This window comes from Neoarius graeffei, chromosome 5, assembly GCF_027579695.1.
Source record: "Neoarius graeffei isolate fNeoGra1 chromosome 5, fNeoGra1.pri, whole genome shotgun sequence".
Lineage (NCBI taxonomy): Eukaryota > Metazoa > Chordata > Actinopteri > Siluriformes > Ariidae > Neoarius > Neoarius graeffei.
In genome coordinates, this window is record NC_083573.1 from 47,922,611 (window position 1) to 47,945,418 (window position 22,808).

Below are 22,808 nucleotides of genomic sequence, written 5' to 3' on the forward strand. Positions count from 1 at the left end.
AAACAACCCCAAAACATGATGCTGCCACCACCATGCTTCACCGTGGGTATGGGGTTCTTTTGGTGATGAGCAGTGTTGTTTTTGTGCCAAACATACCTTTTGGAATTGTGGCCAAAATGTCCAACCTTGGTTTCGTCAAAACCATAACACGTTTTCCCACATGCTTTTGGGAGAGTTGATGTATTTTGTGCAAAATTTAGCCGGGCTTGGATGTTTTTCTTTGTAAGAAAAGGCTTCAGTCTTGCGACCCTACGTCATAGTCCAGACATGTGGAGAATATGGGAGATTGTCATCACATGTAGTCCACAACCAGCACTTGCCAGAAATCCCTGCAGCTCCTTCAGTGTTGCTGTCGGCCTCTCGGCAGCCTCCCGGACCAGTTTTCATCTCGTCCTTTTATCAATTTTGGAGGGACGTCCAGTTCTCACTAATGTCACTGTTGTCCCATATTTTCTCCACTTCTTGATGACCGTCTTCACTGTGCTCCATGGTATATCTAATGCTGTGGAAATGTTTTTGTCCCCTTCTCCTGACTGATACCTTTGACGCTTTGTAAGCTCTCTGTGAACGCTGGCTTTTGCTGGAGGATGCAACTGAGGAAATGTCTGAACTTTATTTGGGGTTAATCAGAGTCAGTTTAATTGATGGCAGGTGTGAACCCAAAAAGACTGAACGCTGTAATTAAATCAAAAGGTGCTTCAACAAAGTATTAGTTGAAGGGTGTGCACACTTATGCAACCAGATTATTGTACGTTTTTTTTTTTTTTTATGTTTTTCCCCCTAACAGATTTCTTTGTTTTTCAATTGAATTGAACAGGTTATAGGTCACATTAAAAGGTGGGAAAAGTTTTGAAATTATTTATCATGGTCTTTTTTTTTTTTTACATCAGAAAAACCTGTGATTTTAATGGGGGTGTGTACACGTTTTATATCCACTGTGCATATAAATGCTGCTTTCAAAACAATAATGGCGGGTGAACTGAGCGAGGTGCTTTTGCTAACTGTGCACATTTACACCACTCTTCAAACGCAAGCAATATTGCTGAGTGTTGTGTTTGTGTGATTAGAAATACGCTGAAGGAGAAATTGAAGAGAAGTGGGAAGAGGTTTGAGGCAGAAAGACATTAACATACACCATGGACTATATTCACTGCCTGATGACCAAATCTATTGTTCGGTGCGTTAATATTACCATATTACCACAGAATCTGCGTATATTAATCTGCTTTAAGTACCTGTAAATTGAGCAGTCCCAGAATGCAATTCTTTCTTCATTACCCAGAATGCACTACAGCTCCCAAGAAATACTGCACAATACAGTTGGGAGCTCAAATGAGAAGAGATAATGGGATCGTGAGGATAGAAATTGCAGTGTGCAATCTACTCATTCAGGAGGTTTTTCTGTACTGTGGCTATTTTCTGCATTGTAGAACAATACTGAGGATGTCAAAACTACGAAATAACATGGAACAGACAGGGAATTATGTGGTAAAGAAAGGTGTTTAACCTCCTAAGGCAGGGGTGGGCAATTATTTTTTCCATGGGGCCACATGAGAAACAGAAAATTTTGTGGAGGGCCGGACCAAAAGGCTGAACTAAATTCTGCATAATATTAATTGTATTTCTTCATATAAAGCAATAAATATAATTGTTTTTACAAGCTGCTAAGACTGGTAAGAGTATGGAGAAAACGAGGTTGGCTTACAAAAAACGTCATTTATTCAATCAAATTTCCCAAAACAATGGTTAACAAAATGTGAACGTTTGTACCATTTTTTTTTTCAGTCACATTCACCCCAAAACACAATAAAGGCATCACAATATTGTCTTTCTACTCCAAATATCAAGCAAGATGCATCATATTATAATAATGATGCCCGCATTTGTAGTCTAATCACCTCATTTGGTGTTTTTCAGGTTTTTATTTGTTCAGTGAGAGAAATCTCGTCTCTGTTGGGCTTTAACGAGTGCATCAAAGTCAGGTTGAATGTCTGAGGTGGAGATGCGAAGCACAGCTGACAGATGATCATCAGTCCATTCGGTGTAGGTATCAGATCTACAGATCAGCTCGGGCTCCGGCGCCTGCTGGTGACGTCACACTATGTGATTGGCTGGACCGTTTGAAGGATGACGTACAAGTTTGTGGTTAGTCTGGACAAATTACGGAAGTAGTTATCACGGGATTAGGTTTCGTGGGATTTCATGTCATGTTCATGTCGCGCGCATTGCGTTTTTGTTGAACACAACTTCAAAATAAAAGCAATGCACATTCAGTCCATGCATGAGGTAAAATTAGAAAATACGTTTATTTTGTAATTTCTAATTAACCTTACGCGGGCCGGTCAGAATGAACCAAAGGGCCGGATGTGGCCCGCGGGCCGTAAAATGCCCAGGTCTGTCCTAAGGCCCAAGCTGTTTTTTTTACATGCATTTTTTTATTTCTCTTTGCTATTTGGGCTTATTAGAACCTGATTAGAATAAAAACTAAGCATCATCTTTTGATAAGATGTACTTTTAGAGAAAAAGTATGTCCACATATGTGGATTCTTGTTCCGAATTTCCATAAAGTGCTGTCCACGCATGTGACCGCTAAGCCCTAGGAGGTTAAAGGGGAACAGAGGGCAATATATAGAGTAAATATAACAATAAAACACACATTAACGAACCTTATTCAATACTTACAAAAGTTTTTTGTTCTAAGGTTGGAAAGTTATAGTGTTTTGAAAGTAGCTCGAGCAAACTATTTCCGCAGTTTGAACAGCCCGCCATGATATTAATTTTATCCAATCAGAAAGCACGTTCATTTTCTCTGCGTAACACTCATGACGTATGTATGTGCCCAGTTGTGTTGGCTCATTGAGGTTGGGACTAGCACGTGTGAATCGGAAAGTAGGATGATTTGTAAGTGATCGGCTACACAATGCCACAGTGTGTTGCTTTCGGGTGTAATAACAGGACCGATGGAAAGCATAACGATCCTCCAGACGTGTCTTTTGCGGGATCTCTTCGTATGATTCGACAGAGCTGTCGCTTTCACTTGATGCGCCCGACGCCATGATTACACGCTTCTCTCCTAGTGCAGTGGGTAGGGCTGACGTCACGGTCTTTTAAAAATGGCGACTCTTGTGCCGTTTAGCGTACCGTCTATTATATTTACAATTACCAAGATATTTAGTTGTTTTCTAGTATATAAATTTGATAGAATACTTAAGAATACGTTACTTTGTCACATCAGCAACTGTATATATTATATTTGGTACCCCTTTAAAAGAAGTTCATATTTTAGATTCTTCAAAGTAGCCAGCGTTTACCTTGATGATGCTTTGCACACTATTGGCATCATCTTAACCAGCTTCATGAGGTAGTCACCTGGAATGCTTTTCAATTAAAAGGTCTGCCTCGTCAAAAGTTAAATTAGTGCAATTTCTTGCCTTCTTAATGCGTTTGAGATCAAACAGTAAACAATAAAAATACAGTAAATAGCCCGATTCCACAACTGCAGTAATCCATATTGTCAAGAACCGCTCAGCTAAGTAAAGAGAAACGACATCCATCATTACTTTAAGACATGAAGTGTCTTGTAATTAATAAAAATAAAGAAAACAAAAAGGGAATTAGGGGGCGGCACGGTGGTGTAGTGCTTAGCGCTTTCGCCTCACAGCAAGAAGGTCCGGGTTCGAGCCCCGTGGCCGGCGAGCGCCTTTCTGTGTGGAGTTTGCATGTTCTCCCCGTGTCTGCATGGGTTTCCTCCGGGTGCTCCGGTTTCCCCCATTAGAAATGAGAAATTTCTATTTCTATTTCTATAGTGAATTAGAAAGTGTCCAAACTTTTGACTGGTACTGTATATATGATCAAAGTTCTGCTAAAGTTACTGTCTATTCATGATGTTATTTCTCAGCGTTTTCTCTGATAAGCAGAATATTGCAAATACATAGAGGATATTACATGGTGGTGCAAAGATTATGAAGTTTATCTTTGGTGAATGTATACATCACGAGTGAGCGCAGTGAACGAGTGAAATATTTTTCAATACGAGAAGATAAACTTCATATCTCCGTACCACCATGTAACGTTCTTTATATTATATGGACACATCCACACACGGTGTAGTGGTTAGCGCTGTCGCCTCACAGCAAGAAGGTCCGGGTTCGAGCCCCGTGGCCGGCGAGGGCCTTTCTGTGTGGAGTTTGCATGTTCTCTCCGTGTCCGCGTGGGTTTCCTCCGGGTGCTCCGGTTTCCCCCACAGTCCAAAGACATGCAGGTTAGGTTAACTGGTGACTCTAAATTGACCGTAGGTGTGAATGTGAGTGTGAATGGTTGTCTGTGTCTATGTGTCAGCCCTGTGATGACCTGGCGACTTGTCCAGGGTGTACCCCGCCTTTCGCCCGTAGTCAGCTGGGATAGGCTCCAGCTTGCCTGCGACCCTGTAGAACAGGATAAAGCGGCTACAGATAATAAGATGAGACATCCACACACACAAAAATAAAAAATAAATAAATACGCAAGTTAAATCAAAAGAATTTTAATTCTGGACTGGTTTGCCGTTTTAACAAAGTGCTTCTAGTCAGTGGGAAAACACTGGGAGTAACGTCATCGGAGTGAAATATCAGGAATTATGTCACTCAGGTCTGAGATGTATTTCATATGAAAAATGTGAGTTTTTCCAACATGAGAAGCTTCACATCTTCAAGGTAACGTGTGATGTTCTTTTTATTATATAGACGCAATCACAAACAAAAATTATGCACGTTAATCAAAACAATTCATCGATTTCCTTACGAGTGAAGATATTGGAAAATATATATGTTACTCAGTGTCCCGGTTGTAGTTCGTATGAAAGAGTGGCGCATTTCCTAGTAAAACACTTGTCGATATAATACACTACTTTCTGGTGTGTGCGTGTGTGCGCGCCCCACCTGTTTCTACCCATTTCTACTGCTGAACAGCTGTTGCTGAGCTTTACATTTTGTGACATAAAAACAAAACAGCTTTTCATACTGCAATATCTATAATTATATTAAATTAAATATTATTGTATTAAACTTTTATCAATTGATAAGATTTACAATGACATTCATTGTAAATTGTTCTGTGGAACTAATAGGCACGTGTGTGTTGTCTGCAGCTGTGTGTGTGTGTGTGTGTGTGTGTGTGTGTGTGTGTGTGTGTGTGTGTGAGAGAGAGAGAGAGAGAGAGAGAGAGAGAGAGTGTGAGAATGAGTGAGTGAGAGAAAAATAACAGTGGCCATCTGTGGTCAGCAAATTCTGTTTGTGACTGAAGGCTAAAGCTTGGCTCATACTAGTCACACAAACAGATTTGATAGTATATTCTTTTTAAAAATTAAATTAGAAGCTTTGTTGTTACCCATGAATTATACAATGCAATATTCCTTTCAGTAAAAGCATGTGTACACGGACTGCAGACCTAATCAGATACCTGAATATTTTGCTCTGTGATCCACCAGATCCAAATTCCTGGAAAGTGCTATGAGGGCAAAGAAACAAGAGCGTGTATCTGGTCTGGGGTTTTAACCGTATCAGACTTGCTGTTAATTTTGAGTTTTCGATATGGTGTTTGTCCTGTTTTGTCGCATTACAAGCTGGAATTAAAATGCATTCTTGGAGGGTTAGCACCATTTGATTTACACAACATGCCGACCACTTTAAAAGGTGAAAATTGTTGCTTTATTGTGACACAAACAATTTATATATAAAAAAAAAAAAAAACCAGAAATCTGGAGTGTGCATAAGTATTCACCCCCTTTCGTATGAAACCCCTAAATAAGAGCTGGTCCAACCAATTCACTTCATAAGTCACATAATTAGCTGATTAAGATCCACCTGTGTGCAATCAAAGTGTCACATGATCTGTCACATGATGTCTGTATAAAATCTACCTGTTCTGGAAGGACCCTGACTCTGCAACACGACTAAGCAAGCAACATGAAAACCAAGGAGCCTCCAAACAGGTCAGAGACAAAGTTGTGGAGAAGTATAGACCAGGGTTGGGTTATAAAAAATATCCCAAACTTTGAATATCCCATGGAGCACCATTAAATCCATTATAGCAAAACGGAAAGAATATGGCACCACTACAAACCTGACAAGAGAAGGCTGCCCACCAAAACTCACAGACCGGGCAAGGAGGGCATTGATCAGAGATGCAACAAAGACACCAAAGAGAACTGAAGGAGCTGCAAAGATCCACAGTGGAGATGGGAGTATCTGTCCATAGGACCACTTTAAGTCATATACGCCACAGAGTCCGGCTTTATGGAAGAGTGGTCACAAAAAAAAAAAAAAAAGTAATTGCTTAAAAATAAATAAATAAACCCACACCAAACACGTTTGGAGTTTGCCCAACAGCATGTGGCAGACTCCCCAAACACATGGAAGAAGATTCTCTGGTCAAATGAGACTAAAACTGAACTTTTTGGCCATTATGGGAAATGCCATGTGTGGTGCAAACCCAACACCCTGAGAACACCATCCCTACAGTGAAGCATGGTGGTGGCAGCATCATGCTGTGGGGATGTTTTTCACCTGCAGGGACAGGAAAGCTGGTCAGGACTGAAAGAAAGATGGATGGCACTAAATACAGGGCAATTCTATGCAGACTCCAGATTATTTTTTTTTCATCTGAATTGTTTGTGTTACAATTTAAAAACAAAACAAAAAAACCTTGCACCTTTGAAAGTTGTAGGCATGTTGTGTAAATCAAATGGTGCTAACCCTTCAAAAATCCATTTTAATTCCAGCTTGTAATGCGACAAAACACCAAGGGGGATGAATACTTTTGCAAGACATTGTCTTGGGTTTTTCTAATGTTTATTTAAAAAAAAAAAAAAACACCACCACACACCACTTGATAAATTATACCAGATCTTTTTCCATCTTTAATGTGATATACAGCAGAAACCAACAAATTTCATGTGAAAAACAAATTGGGGGGGGACCCTACAGTAACTTGGTTGCAGAAGTGTGCACACCCCTTCAGTAGTACTTTGTTAAAAACAATTTTTGCTTGGAATACGTCACTCAGTAATTTTGGATAAGTGTCAAACAAACTTTAGCACATCTACATTTGGCCATTTTATTCCTCTCTTCCTTATAAAAATGCCCCAAATCTATCAAATTGTGATGAGATCACCTGTGCACAGCCCTCTTCAAAAGACATTTCACAGGTTTTCGATATGCTTTAGATCTGGTCTCTGAACGGGCCTTTACAAAATGTTGATCTTTTTGTGAAGCCATTGCTTTGTTGACTTAGATTTGTGCTTTGGGTTGTTATTGTCCTGGAAGTTCCCTTCAACCTCAGTTGTTTAACAGAGGCCTGCATGTTTTGTGCCAAAACAGATTGGTATTTGGAGCCACCCATTATTCATTCTAGCTTGACTTGAGCCCTTGGCCCAGCTGAAGAGAAGCAGAATAGCACGATGCTACCACCACCATGCTTCACAGTGAGTATGACGTTTTTAATACATTTCGCCACGTGGTTTGGTGCAACTGTATGTACATTTTGGCAAATTTAAGATGTTACGGTAATTACTTTTGAACAGGAGTTTGAATGTGATTGATTAATTCTGAGCTCAGTCGCACAAGAGTGTGCACCATTATTCATTCTAGCTTGACTTGAGCCCTTGGCCCGGCTGAAGAGAAGCAAAATAGCACGATGCTGCCACCACCATGCTTCACAGTGAGTATGGCGTTTTTAATACATTTCGCCACGTGGTTTGGTGTAACTATATGTACATTTTGGCAAATTTGAGATGTTACGGTAATGACTTTTGAACAGGAGTTTGAATGCGATTGACTGATTAATTCCGAGCTCAGTCGCACAAGAGTGCGCAGCATTCTAGCTTGACCTGAGCCCTTGGCCTGGCTGAAGAGAAGCAGAATAGCACGATGCTGCCACCACCATGCTTCACAGTGAGTATGGCGTTTTTAATACATTTCGCCACGTGGTTTGGTGTAACTATATGTACGTTTTGGCAAATTTGAGATGTTACGGTAATTACTTTTGAACAGGAGTTTGAATGTGATTGATTAATTCTGAGCTCAGTCGCACAAGAGTGTGCACCATTATTCATTCTAGCTTGACTTGAGCCCTTGGCCCGGCTGAAGAGAAGCAAAATAGCACGATGCTGCCACCACCATGCTTCACAGTGAGTATGGCGTTTTTAATACATTTCGCCACGTGGTTTGGTGTAACTATATGTACATTTTGGCAAATTTGAGACGTTACGGTAATTACTTTTGAACAGGAGTTTGAATGCGATTGATTAATTCCAAGTTCAGTCGCACAAGTGCGCGCACATTTGTGCGACAAGATTATCGTAAGGTTTTTTCAAATTCTTCTTTTCCTCTAAACATGTCAGTTTGTTTTTGACTTGAATTTTGTTCGTTGCTTTATCACATTAAAAGGTGAAAAAAGATCCGACAGAACATTTCTTGGTTTCATTTTTCTCGTATCACAAAAACCTGTCACTTCAACAGAGGTGTGTAGACTTATGTCTATTGTAACTCACCTCAGCGACAATACACTGACGGGGGGGAAAAAAAAGTATGCATTTCTTTTTTTAATCTAGAAAATGTGCATTCAGTGCCTCTTTACATTTCAAAGCTTTTTCTGTCCATTCATGTAGGCTATCTTAAATCTTTTGTGAAGGTACAGAGTAGAATTCCTATGTTTACAGGTGAAAGATACAAAAGATGTTGTACAGTGTGTGTTAGGGTGCATCAGTTGCCCCCTAAAAATGAAAAGTTCCTCTGATCATGATGCATTTTTGTTTTCATGTTCCTTTTGGTAAGAAAACACTCTGGGTGAAATATTTTGACAAAATTCAAAAGTTTAATGGTGGCACCAGGAGCTCAAAGTTATGGAAAAAGCTGCTATTTTATGACTTTTATGACAAAATTTCGATCACTTTTCATGAAACATTATGGCACCTTATAGAGTATACCAGATATCTTAGATACACATTTTTAGTCCATATTCTAAATATATTATCAAGCACAGTTTGAGTTTTAGCTGTTCACTGAATCATTGTTCAACTACTTTTAAGCAATACAAATGTATTATTAGGGCGGCATGGTGGTGTAGTGGTTAGCACCGTCGCCTCACAGCAAGAAGGTCCGGGTTCGAGCCCCATGGCCGGCGAGGGCCTTTCTGTGCGGCGTTTGCATGTTCGCCCCGTGTCCGCGTGGGTTTCCTCCGGGTGCTCCGGTTTCCCCCACAGTCCAAAGACATGCAGGTTAGGTTAACTGGTGACTCTAAATTGACCGTAGGTGTGAATGTGAGTGTGAATGGTTGTCTGTGTCTATGTGTCAGCCCTGTGATGACCTGGCGACTTGTCCAGGGTGTACCCTGCCTTTCGCCCGTAGTCAGCTGGGATAGGCTCCAGCTTGCCTGCAACCCTGTAGAACAGGATAAAGCGGCTAGAGATAATGAGATGAGATGAAATGAAATGTATTATGAATCACATTAATGCTTCTCAATCCCTTGCAAAGGTTCTTAACATGATCTCTGGGTCACAAGAAATCAATAAATGGAGTCCAACATTGTGATTCAAACCTTACACGAAAACATAAAATAAGCGTTTTTTGGCCAAAAAAAAAATGGACCTCATGGTGCCACCATTAGACTTTTGAATATGGTCAAACAATTTTACAGGATCTCTTTATTGGTGAAAAGGAACACCCAGACAAAAATGCATCAGATTTTATGAAAGTGAGGGCAACTGATGCACCCTAGTGTGCGTTACCTGTGTGAGCAGAAGGAGCTGCTGCTCTGCTCAGCACATCATCCTGGCTGGGTGTCTTTGTCCCTCTGTCAGTGCTGAAGACCTCCTCAGGTAGAGCTGAAGGCCACGCCCTCTCCTGCCGGAGACTCCCTGCGCTGCTCGCAGTGAGACAGAGTGTCCCCCGAAACGTGAGGACAAGGCTGCCCTCAAACAGCAGCACAGTCACAAGGGTCCGAAACACCCGGAGGGAACCGTGGCTCATTGTCCGTGTTTCCACTCGGGGTCACAGAAAGGAGTGAAAAGCTGCCAGATGTTTCCACAATGACTACATCCAGATGTCAGAGTGTGGGCTACGACTTTAAGGGACACGCTATATATCCGGGAATAAAGGCAGGTGTGGAAAAGAACTCTTTAGTGACTGTTTGCACCTTTCACCTGCTGAGCCTGCGGTCCAAACTGAAGGCTGTAGCTCGGTTCGGCCCAGCGCTCGCGCCTTCACTCACTCAGTCCCTCCCTCCTCATCTCCCATTCAAAATGTCTCCGCTGCTGTGCGTGTCGCTCCTGGGAGGCAGGAAACGAGTCTTTCCAGCTCAGTGTGCTTCATCTTAGCGTCTCGCCGCGCTGGGACCCAGTGGCTCTGCAGCTCGGCTCCACTCACTGTTTACAAGGTCGCTGTGGCTCGTCAGTGAGGCGGGATTTCCTTCTGCTGCTTAACCCTTTCCTGGCTGAGCAGCGCGCGGGCAGCTTTATCCGACCTTTGAACTGATTTCTACGGAGACCCGAAAGGTGACGGGCTTTCTGCTTCTTCTTCTGTGCACAAGTTCATTATCTTGTGGAAACAAGTTAGGCACCGGTTATTTATCTTGTACGGAGCCTAGAAATCCCGTAAGGTCATTTAAAAAAAAAGTTATCTTGTGTGCACAAGATATTGTCCCAAAAGATGATTAAACAAAAAAGGTAATTATCTCGTGGGAGGAACTTATTTACCTTGCACGGAGCCCCAATATAAAATATATATATTTTTTCTTTTGCCCACGAGACAATGACTTGTTCCTACAAGATAAATAACTTGTGCCCACAATCCAATCCACTTTATTTATATAGCACAATTTTAACAAACACAGGGTTTCCAAAGTGCTGTACACCACAACAGTAAACAGTAGACAAAAATAAATAAATGAATAAAATCAGCAATAAGTAAAATAAGTATAAAATAAGTAAAAACAGTAAAATAAGTATAAAATAAGTAAAAACTCATAACCCACCCAACACTTCTACATCACATCAACACACCATCCAGTATCCAAAGGCCAAATAAAAAAGGTGGGTTTTTATCATAGTTTTAAAAAGAGACAAAGATGGGGCTTGTCTAATGTGGAGTGGCAAAGCATTCCACAATTTTGGGGCTGCTACAGCAAAGGCACGTTCTCCTCTGTTTTTTAACCTGGTTCGGGGTACAGCCAAAAAGATAAATAACATGTTCCCACAAGACAATGACATCTTCCCACAAGATAAATAACATGTTTCCACGAGACAATGACTTGTTCCTACAAGATAAATAACATGTTCCCACGAGACAATGACGTGTTCCCACAAGATAAATAACATGTTCCCACGAGACAATGACTTGTTCCCACAAGATAAATAACATGTTTCCACGAGACAATGACTTGTTCCTACAAGATAAATAACTTGTTCCCACAAGATAAATAACATGTTCCCACAAGATAAATAACATGTTTCCACGAGACAATGACTTGTTCCTACAAGATAAATAACATGTTCCCACGAGACAATGACATGTTCCCACAAGATAAATAACATGTTCCCACGAGACAATGACTTGTTCCCACAAGATAAATAACATGTTTCCACGAGACAATGACTTGTTCCTACAAGATAAATAACTTGTTCCCACAAGATAAATAACATGTTCCCACAAGATAAATAACATGTTTCCACGAGACAATGACTTGTTCCTACAAGATAAATAACATGTTCCCACGAGACAATGACATGTTCCCACAAGATAAATAACATGTTTCCACGAGACAATGACTTGTTCCTACAAGATAAATAACTTGTTCCCACAAGATAAATAACATGTTCCCACAAGATAAATAACATGTTTCCACGAGACAATGACTTGTTCCTACAAGATAAATAACTTGTGCACACAAGATAAATACCTTGTTCCCACAAGATAAATAACATGTTCCCATGAGACAGCGACTTGTTCCCACAAGATAAATAACATGTTCCCACAAGACAATGACTTGTTCCCACAAGATAAATAACATGTTCCCACGAGACAGTGACTTGTTCCTACAAGATAAATAACTTGTGTGCACAAGATAAATACCTTCCCACAAGATAAATAACGTTCCCACAAGACAATGACTTGTTCCTACAAGATAAATAACATGTGCACACAAGATAAATAACATGTTCCCACGAGACAATGACATGTTCCCACAAGATAAATAACATGTTTCCACGAGACAATGACTTGTTCCTACATGATAAATAACTTGTGCCCACAAGATAAATAACATGTTCCCACGAGACAATGACATGTTCCCACAAGATAAATAACATGTTTCCACGAGACAATGACTTGTTCCTACAAGATAAATAACTTGTGCGCACAAGATAAATACCTTGTTCCCACAAGATAAATAACATGTTCCCACGAGACAGTGACTTGTTCCCACAAGATAAATAACATGTTCCCACAAGACAATGACTTGTTCCCACAAGATAAATAACATGTTCCCACGAGACAGTGACTTGTTCCTACAAGATAAATAACTTGTGTGCACAAGATAAATACCTTGTTCCCACAAGATAAATAACATGTTCCGACGAGACAGTGACTGGTTCCCACAAGATAAATAGCATGTTCCCACAAGACAATGACTTGTTCCCACAAGATAAATAACATGTTCCCACGAGACAGTGACTTGTTCCTACAAGATAAATAATTTGTGCACACAAGATAAATACCTTGTTCCCACAAGATAAATAACATGTTCCGACGAGACAGTGACTGGTTCCCACAAGATAAATAGCATGTTCCCACAAGACAATGACTTGTTCCCACAAGATAAATAACATGTTCCCATGAGACAGCGACTTGTTCCCACAAGATAAATAGCATGTTCCCACAAGACAATGACTTGTTCCCACAAGATAAATAACATGTTCCCATGAGACAGCGACTTGTTCCCACAAGATAAATAGCATGTTCCCACAAGACAATGACTTGTTCCCACAAGATAAATAACATGTTCCCACGAGACAGTGACTTGTTCCTACAAGATAAATAACTTGTGTGCACAAGATAAATACCTTGTTCCCACAAGATAAATAACATGTTCCGACGAGACAGTGACTGGTTCCCACAAGATAAATAGCATGTTCCCACAAGACAATGACTTGTTCCCACAAGATAAATAACATGTTCCCACGAGACAGTGACTTGTTCCTACAAGATACATAACTTGTGCACACAAGATAAATACCTTCCTACAAGATAAATAACATGTTCCCACAAGACAATGACTTGTTCCTACAAGATAAATAACTTGTGCACACAAGATAAATAACATGTTCACACGAGACAGTGACTTGTTCCTACAAGATAAATAACTTGTGCGCACAAGATAAATAACATGTTCCCACGAGACAATAATATGTTCCCACAAGATAAATAACTTGCACACACAAGATAAATAATATGTTCCCACAAGACAATAACTTGCGCACACAAGATAAATAACATGCGCCCACACACAATAAATAACTTGTTCCCAAAAGATAAATAACTTGCACCCAAAAGATAAATAACTTGCGCCCAAAAGATAAATAACTTGCACCCAAAAGATAAATAACTTGCGCACACAAGATAAATAACATGTTCCCACAAGATTATGTTCCATGAGACAATAACTTGTGCGCACAAGATGAATAACTTGTGCGCGCAAGATGAATAACTTGTGTGCGCAAGATGAATAACTTGTGCGCGCAAGATGAATAACTTGTTCCCACGAGATAAATAACATTCCCACGAGACAATAACTTACGCACACAAGATAAATAACGTGCGCACATGATAAATACCGTAACTTGCGCGCACAAGATAATGTTCCCACAAGACAATAACTTGTGCGCACAAGATAAATAACTTGTACACACAAGATAAATAACATGTTCCCACAAGACAATAACTTGGGCACACAAGGTAACAATTTGTTCCCACAAGATAAGTTGTGCATACATGATAAATAACGTGTGCACAAGATAAATAATTTGCTCCCACAAGATAATAATTAGTGTGTACATAATAAATAATATCCGCTTACGGGATGTTAGGGGCTCCATAAATATGTTTGAAACATGGCAGTGTTCATTTGGACAGTTCACATTTGAAGAGTTAGAGACACATGATTTATAGTAAATTATCTTATACATGCAAAATAAATAAATTGTTCCCACAATGTTATGACTTATGGGACTTTAGGGGCTCCGTATGTTTCACATTGGGTTGGGAAAATATTTTAATATTCTTAATCTTTATAATAAATTGTACTACAGCGCTGTTGAAGTCTGGAATCTGACTGGCCAAAAAGTTCATTTAATTTAAACAGCACCGTTGGGACATGAGTTCCAGCTGTAATAGGTTTATATTAATGTGCTCCTTCATAGCTTATTGTTCCTCTTGTAACACCTCCTTCTCCAAGGACATTATTAAACAAATATTGTAAACAAAGAAAAGGTATACATTGTAGATCTGATGAAGCCTTCTGTATTCATTAAGCAATTCTGGAAGGAGTCTTCAGTGTCAGCACTGTGTTACATCATAGGTTTTCTGCCACAGGAAAGTTTTCAGGAGAACAGAGGATTTTTCACTTGGCAGTTTCTTGGTTACATGACAAGCTGGGCTATTTTTGTCTTATTAACTTCAAGAAATGGCGGCATGGTGGTGTAGTGGTTAGCGCTGTCGTGTCACAGCAAGAAGGTCCGGGTTTGAGCCCCGTGGCCGGTGAGGGCCTTTCTGTGCGGAGTTTGCATGTTCTCCCCATGTCCGCGTTAGGGTGCATCAGTTGCCCTCACTTTCATAAAATCTGATGCATTTTTGTTTGGGTGTTCCTTTTCACCAATAAAGACATCCTGTAAAATTTTTTGACCATATTCAAAAGTCTAATGGTGGCACCATGAGGTCCATTTTTTGCCAAAAAACGCTTATTTTATGTTTTCGCGTAAGGTTTGAATCACAATGTTGGACTCCATTTATTGATTTCTTGTGAGCCAGAGATCATGTTAAGAACCTTTGCAAAGGATTGAGAAGCATTAATGTGATTCATAATACATTTGTATTGTTTAAAAGTAGTTGAACAATGATTCAATGAACAGCTAAAACTCAAACTGTGCTTGATAATATATTTAGAATATGTACTAAAAATGTGTATCTAAGAGATTTGGTATACTCTATAAGGTGCCATAATGTTTCATGAAAAGTGATCGAAATTTTGTCATAAAAGTCATAAAATAGCAGCTTTTTCCATAACTTTGAGCTCCTGGTGCCACCATTAAACTTTTGAATTTTGTCAAAATATTTCACCCAGAGTGTTTTCTTACCAAAAGGAACATAAAAACAAAAATGCATCATGATCGGAGGAACTTTTCATTTTTAGGGGGTAACTCGTACCCTAGTCCGCGTGGGTTTCCTCCGGGTGCTCCGGTTTCCCCCACAGTCCAAAGACATGCAGGTTAGGTTAACTGGTGACTCTAAATTGACCGTAGGTGTGAATGTGAGTGTGAATGGTTGTCTGTGTCTATGTGTCAGCCCTGTGATGACCTGGCGACTTGTCCAGGGTGTACCCCGCCTTTCGCCCGTAGTCAGCTGGGATAGGCTCCAGCTTGCCTGCGACCCTGTAGGACAGGATAAGCGGCTGCAGATAATGGATGGAAGGAAGCCTGGAGTTTTCCTATCTGTTTGTCTCTCTCTCTCTCTCTCTCTCTCTCTCTCTCTCTGTCTGTCTCACACACACATATGTATATATTGTGTGTGTGAGACAGACAGAGAGAAACAGACAGATAGGAAGATAATGAGACAGAGATAATGAGATGAGATGAACTTCAAGAAAGAGAAAAAAGAGACACTAGTGAGGGAACGACTGTTTATTGCTGTTATACCATAAATGATAAGAGGAAGGAAATTTCCTCATGGATGTTCCATAACTTTAAAATGTAAGTACAAACAGTTAAAAAGCATGTTTTTCATTAATGAAGCAAAATTATAACTAACAAATTGCTGTGGTATAAAAGGAATAAAATATCTCAATTGTGCTTGTATTGGAAAGTAATCACCTTTGGTGTAACATCACACCTCCCCAATGTAGATCATTTCTTATAATAGCGCACCCCAAAGTGTTTTATCCCATATAATTTGCTCTAATCATATAAATACAGAATCCAGGCCCTAGGCCACCTGCAAGGTGTGCTAATGCTTATAAATAGGAATCACACACAAAAATGGCATGCTTTTTCATTAATGGGAGTGTTTAACAAAAAGATAACATAGCTAATTTGGGTAAAAGTTAACATTTTTTCCTATGTGTGACTATATGATTAATGAACATAGTACACTGTGTCTGTGTCCGAGCCACTGCCTTGAGACTCTCTATCCTGGTGTAAGGAACAGACACAGTGCTTCTCCAAATCCCTCCAGCACTGTGCACAGTAAAGCGCTTTACAGCCCACAACAGAACAATACACAGCCCGCCGCTGCCACACACTCTCCACACACACCCAACACCAACACACACCCCACCCGAACCGTTCCAGTGGAGACAGCAGCACGGACAACACCTGAGAAAGACAGAAAGAGTTAGCGAGAAGGTATGAGAAGGATGATACAGATGATAGTGTGTCAAACAGAGAGAAAGAGAGATAAAGAATGTGGGCAATGAAGGCAAGAGAACAGAGTGATAGCAAGAAAAAGGAGAAGGGAGAAGATAAGTTAAACTGGGATATATTTCTTTTGTTGTGGAAAATTGATGATAATCTAGAAGAAAGTAAAAGAGTATGTACTGTAGCGATCTTAATTAAAGCCTCAGCTCCATAGCCTTCGAGGTATCCTATGCATGACTCCCTGAATGTTTTACACTAAACTCTATTGAATTTGTAATGTATAAGAACAGGGGCACCGCTAGAAATTTTGGGCCTTATGAAAGAATATAACCCCCCACCCCCCTTTACGTTTCTGGTAACCCGACTTCTTCGTGATGGTGTCAATCTACTGATGGTTCACTTTCAATTCTGCTTCTACCATGTCCAGCTAACGTTAGTGCTGGATTGGAAAGCAACAAACCCAACGCAGTGTCACGCTCTGGCTCTGCCTACGCACGACTGTACCATGTAATGAATAGGGAGAGGGGTGAAATATAAAGACCATCTCATCTCATCTCATCTCATTATCTCTAGCCGCTTTATCCTTCTACAGGGTCGCAGGCAAGCTGGAGCCTATCCCAGCTGACTACGGGCGAAAGGCGGGGTACACCCTGGACAAGTCGCCAGGTCATCACAGGGCTGACACATAGACACAGACAACCATTCACACTCACATTCACACCTACGGTCAATTTAGAGTCACCAGTTAACCTAACCTGCATGTCTTTGGACTGTGGGGGAAACCGGAGCACCCGGAGGAAACCCACGCGGACACGGGGAGAACATGCAAACTCTGCACAGAAAGGCCCTCGCCGGCCACGGGGCTCGAACCTGGACCTTCTTGCTGTGAGGCGACAGCGCTAACCACTACACCACCGTGCCGCCCATAAAGACTATCTATTCTAATAATTTTGCGGAAAATGGAAAACCAAACCAGAAGGTTGTTGTATTTGCTCGTTTTAAGAGACAAATCTATTTATTTATTTATTTATTTTAAGTTAATTTAATTTACTCATGGTAATGATGTTAATATTATCCTCTGAGGGCCCTCTGTCAATGCTGGGCCCTTAGAATTGTCCTAATATCCCCCCCCCCCCATGGCGCCCCGTATAAGAATACAACTTAGATATAAATCTTGATAAAGTAGACTGTTAAAACTGTGTCAGCAGAATCTTCAGTTAAAACCGTGTGCGTGTGTGTGTGTATTTGGTCCTTTTTAGTAATAATTGGAGTGTGACTGCATACACACCGTTTTTGGTGCTTGTCGCTGATGCCTGAGCCGTTTGCTCATCCGCTTGATAAAAGTAATGCGTCTCTGGTTCTGGAGGTTATAGAGGAAAAGAATCCGTTTCTTCTCTCTCTGTCCGGGACCAAGAGCCCAAGCAGATCACAATCATATGGAAGAACCAAATAGTCATAAGAGAAGACAATAAAGTAAAATATAATAAGAAAGGAACATAATGAAGCTCAAACATGCTTTAAAGCTAGAAAAAATGGATTCAAGTTGTTTTTATTTGTCAATAAACGGAATGAGCTACTGGGTGAGACACAATGGTATAAGCAATGATCTGTTCTGTGTATGTGTAATAGTGTTACTGATGCTGCAGCTGTTTCAAGCCTGATGAAGCCTCTAATCCTTCTCATAGACACGCGGGTCCTCAGAACACGATGTGTCGAAAGCTATTAGTGTAAAACGCTCTCTGCTTATTATAATACATGCGCATACATATTTCTCCCTGTACAACAAAGCCCACAAGAGTGGAATTAACACAGATGGCTCAGCTGTACACAAATGAACAGTGTAAGAGATAATACAATGAAAGGGATTTAGCTGTGCTCATGCTGCATGGTCTGCTAATTCTCCTGAACTCGGCGAAACCCACTGCAGCACACCAAGTGTTTAAGACCTGTGAACGGTACTCTGAGCCAAGTCCTGTTCTTTAATGTAAGAGCTTTCCACCATTCTGCAAGCGAGCTATATCAAATGCAATGCAATACTGGTACTTTTAATGGTCTTATTATTTATTTAGAAGGAAATAACAATAAGTACCCAAGAAACAAATGCAAGGTCTGCAGGCTAAAGTAAAAGTAAAATGCTTTTCCATAAGCAAGAACCTTTACTATACTTGATAGACAAGTTTACATTCATAACCAGAGGTGGACAAAGTACCCAAGTTCATTACTTAAGTCAAAGTACAGCTCCCACTGGTCAAATGTTACTCTGATACAAGTGAAAGTTGTCCAGTCAAATTTTTACTGAAGTTAAAGTACTGAAGTACTTGCTTTTAAAAAATACTTAAGTATTAAAAGTACATTTTCTGTCAATGCATCGTTGTATTATTGTCACAGCGCTTACAAAACCTAATGCCGGTACCAAAGACAGAACTGTGAATTCACGAAATGAACCCATGCTGTGCCATTATGGTGGTTTAACATTAAGCTAGCTAGTCAGTGAAACCCCACCTGACATGCTTGCAAACTCTTCTCAAACTCAAAATCATATTGGGTAGCTAACGCTACTAGAAAAGAAAGATTTCTACATTCCGTTTATTTGGCAAGATTATGCTAAAACACATTTCTGAAAGGACTTCAGATAAGTTAGTATTATTCATCTTAGCGTAACTCCATTTTTACATGCTAACTAACAGTGTCCAAGTTAACTAGCTATGTGTAAACGTTAGCCGTGGACAAGCCTGTGGCAACTTGGCGGACAAATCCATAGAAAGTCATTTGACTAACCAGACCGTATAGCTATTGCAACGTTATCGCTAGCTCTAAAAGCACAGACAACTTCACTGCAAGCTTTCTCTTGGAATAAAACGTTTATATCCCTCAATATGCTTCCGCAGGTTGGATGGCGAGTTTTTGTAGGCCATGATATGGTTTGTGGGCGGCATGGTGGTGTAGTGGTTAGCACTGTCGCCTCACAGCAACAAGGTCCTGGGTTCGAGCCCAGCAGCCAACGAGGGCCTTTCTGTGTGGAGTTTGCATGCTCTCCCCGTGTCCGCGTGGGTTTCCTCCGGGTGCTCCGGTTTCCCCCACAGTCCAAAGACATGCAGGTTAGGCTAACTGGTGGCTCTAAATTGACCGTAGGTGTGAATGTGAATGGTTGTTTGTCTCTCTGTATCGACCCTGTGATGACCTGGCGACTTGTCCAGGGTGTACCCCGCGCCTCTTGCCCAGAGTCAGTTGGGATAGGCTCCAGCTTGCCTGTGACCCTGTAGAACAGGATAAGCGGCTACAGATAATGGATGGATGGATGGATGGATGGATGGATGGATGGATGGATGGATGGATATGGTTTGTTTTCAGCAAACAACGCAAACATTTAAAATGAAACGAATCTTTAATCCTTTCAGAAAACTGAAACATGGGTTCTAGGTAAAGTCATGAGTGCGTGCATTCCCCAGAAGAACCGCCTCCTTCCATTCTGCCATCAACTGAGTGTGTTCAAATAATGCTGCTGAGAAATCACTGAACTTGATTTTATACAGTCTATGGACGTGATGTGACCCTAGTGATTACTGATCGGCTGTCTCAGTGTCACCTGGGAAAAAAACAATCGTTTTAGAAAAGAAAAGAAAAAAAATCCACTTTCAAAGCTGCTTCATAGTAATGAGGACCTTGACAGAAATGTAGTGGAGTAAAAAGTACGATATTTGCCTTTCAAATGTAGTGAAGTTAAAGTCATAAGTTTCCAAAAAAAATAATACTCAAGTAAAGTACAGATACTCAAAAAGTGTACTTAAAGGAACAGTCCACCGTACTTCCATAATGAAATATGCTCTTATCTGAATTGAGACGAGCTGCTCCGTACCTCTCCGAGCTTTGCGCGACCTCCCAGTCAGTCAGACGCAGTCAGACGCGCTGTCACTCCTGTTAGCAGTGTAGCTAGGCTCAGCATGGCCAATGGTATTTTTTGGGGCTGTAGTTAGATGCGACCAAACTCTTCCGCGTTTTTCCTGTTTACATAGGTTTATATGACCAGTGAAATGAACAAAGTTCAGTTACACAAATTGAAACATAGCGATTTTCTATGCTATGGAAAGTCCACACTATAATGACAGGCGTACTAACACCTTCTGCGCGCTTCGACAGCGCATTGATATCTGAGCTCCGTATCAATGCGCTGCCGAAGCACGCAGAAGGTGTTAGTACGCCTGTCATTATAGTGCGGACTTTCCATAGCATAGAAAATCGCTACGTTTCAATTTGTGTAACTGAACTTGTTTCATATCACTGGTCATATAAACCTATGTAAACAGGAAAAACGCGGAAGAGTTTGGTCGCATCTAACTACAGCCCCAAAAAATACCATTGGCCATGCTGAGCCTAGCTACATTGCTAACAGGAGTGACAGCGCGTCTGACTGCGTCTGACTGACTGGGAGGTCGCGCAAAGCTCGGAGAGGTACGGAGCAGCTCGTCTCAATTCAGATAAGAGCATATTTCATTATGGAAGTACGGTGGACTGTTTCTTTAAGTGCAGTACTCAAGTAAATGTACTTTGTTACTGTCCACCTCTGTTCATAACTACTGTAATATGCCATTATGAATTAGATTTTTGAATTAGATAATAAGAGCTTTAATTTTATCCAGTTGTGGTAATGGATCTTTCTTGAAGGTACTGTACCCGTCAAAAGTTTGGACACCCCTATTCATTCACAGGTTTTTCTGTATTTTGATGGTTTTCTACATTGTAGAACAATACCGAAGACATCAAAACTATGAAATAACATATGGAACATATATGGAATTATGTGGTCAACAAAAAAGTGTTAAAAAAACAAAATATGTTTCATATTTTAGATTCTTCAGAGTAGCCAGCGTTTACCTTGATGACACTTTGTACACTATTGGCATTATCTTAACCAGCTTCATGAGGTAGTCACCTGGAATGCTTTTCAATTAACAGCTCTGCCTCGTCAAAAGTTAATCAGTGCAATTTCTTGCCTTCTTAATGTGTTTGAGATCAAACAGTAAATAATAAAAAAATACAGTAACTAGCCATGTTCGGGGTGGCACGGTGGTGTAGTGGTTAGTGCTGTCGCCTCACAGCAAGAAGGTCCGGGTTCGAGCCCCGTGGCCGGCGAGGGCCTTTCTGTGTGGAGTTTGCATGTTCTCCCCGTGTCCGCGTGGGTTTCCTCCGGGTGCTCCGGTTTCCCTCACAGTCCAAAGACATGCAGGTTAGGTTAACTGGTGACTCTAAATTGACCGTAGGTGTGAATGTGAGTGTGAATGGTTGTCTGTGTATATGTGTCAGCCCTGTGATGACCTGGCGACTTGTCCAGGGTGTACCCCGCCTTTCGCCTGTAGTCAGCTGGGATAGGCTCCAGCTTGCCTGCGACCCTGTAGAACAGGATAAAGCGGCTACAGATAATGAGATGAGATGAGCCCTGTTCGTATTATGTCAAGAACTGCTTGAGTAAGTAAAGAGAAATGACATCCATCATTGCTTTAAGACATGAAGTGTCTTTTAATTAATAAAAATAAAGAAAAATCATTGAATTGGAAGGCGTGTCCAAACCTTCGACTGGTACTGTACTTTTTCTCCTGAGTTGTTTTGACCTTAACTATAATGTGGCTAAAATGAAAGACTCAGGCAATTCCTTAAAGAGCTACTTCAGCAGGCCTTTTTTTTTTTTTTTGGTCGTCATTGGCCAATTCCTGTGCGTCACCAGCTGCTGGCCGAGCTGATGTAATCATTGGGGAGGGCAGTCATGCATAGAAAGACACCCTTTGTTATTTATTTGCTGCTAGAAGCTGTATAATGAGGTGTATTTTTTCTAATTTTCATAGATAATTATCAGGACTGGTTAATACTCCCTGTATAGCAGAATGCAACTCGTTATAGATCTGGAACATTGACAAACTCTATTCTTTAATATGATTTGGAATAAATGACAGAATATTAACATGTTTAGAGAGGATATACTGTCAGTATTTGTGACTGCATTCCTGCTCATATTTCTATGTGAAAGTCGAAAGATTATATTGGGACTTATATTGGGGCATCGTATAAGAGGCACTAACTGTGTGAGTGTTTTGTGTCTGATACAGTGCGAAATTAAATTCTGTTCATCTCATATTGCGACTCTTTGTTATGGAACACT

The 22,808-nt window shown here is 40.7% G+C and overlaps 2 protein-coding genes across 3 annotated transcripts in view; both read right to left on the reverse strand.

The window, feature by feature from the left end:
- adam15 (ADAM metallopeptidase domain 15) overlaps nucleotides 1-10,466 on the reverse strand; it is an 82,025-nt gene extending 71,559 nt beyond the window's left edge. Inside the window, exon 1 of one of the 2 annotated variants that reach the window (XM_060921856.1) lies at nucleotides 9,764-10,466. In XM_060921856.1, coding sequence (XP_060777839.1) covers nucleotides 9,764-10,004 — 241 coding nt within the window. In that variant the 5' untranslated portion in view covers nucleotides 10,005-10,466. The remainder of the gene's footprint in view (nucleotides 1-9,763) is intronic. The other variant, XM_060921857.1, reaches the window with a different exon arrangement.
- Nucleotides 10,467-16,375: 5,909 nt separating this feature from the next.
- The window catches only part of dcst1 (DC-STAMP domain containing 1), a 29,690-nt gene continuing 23,257 nt past the window's right edge, over nucleotides 16,376-22,808 (reverse strand). The window contains exons 15-16 of the mRNA XM_060921859.1: nucleotides 17,946-18,056; nucleotides 16,376-16,615 (exon numbers count right to left, since the gene is read on the reverse strand). Of these exons, the coding sequence (XP_060777842.1) occupies nucleotides 16,376-16,615; nucleotides 17,946-18,056 (351 nt within the window). The remainder of the gene's footprint in view (nucleotides 16,616-17,945; nucleotides 18,057-22,808) is intronic.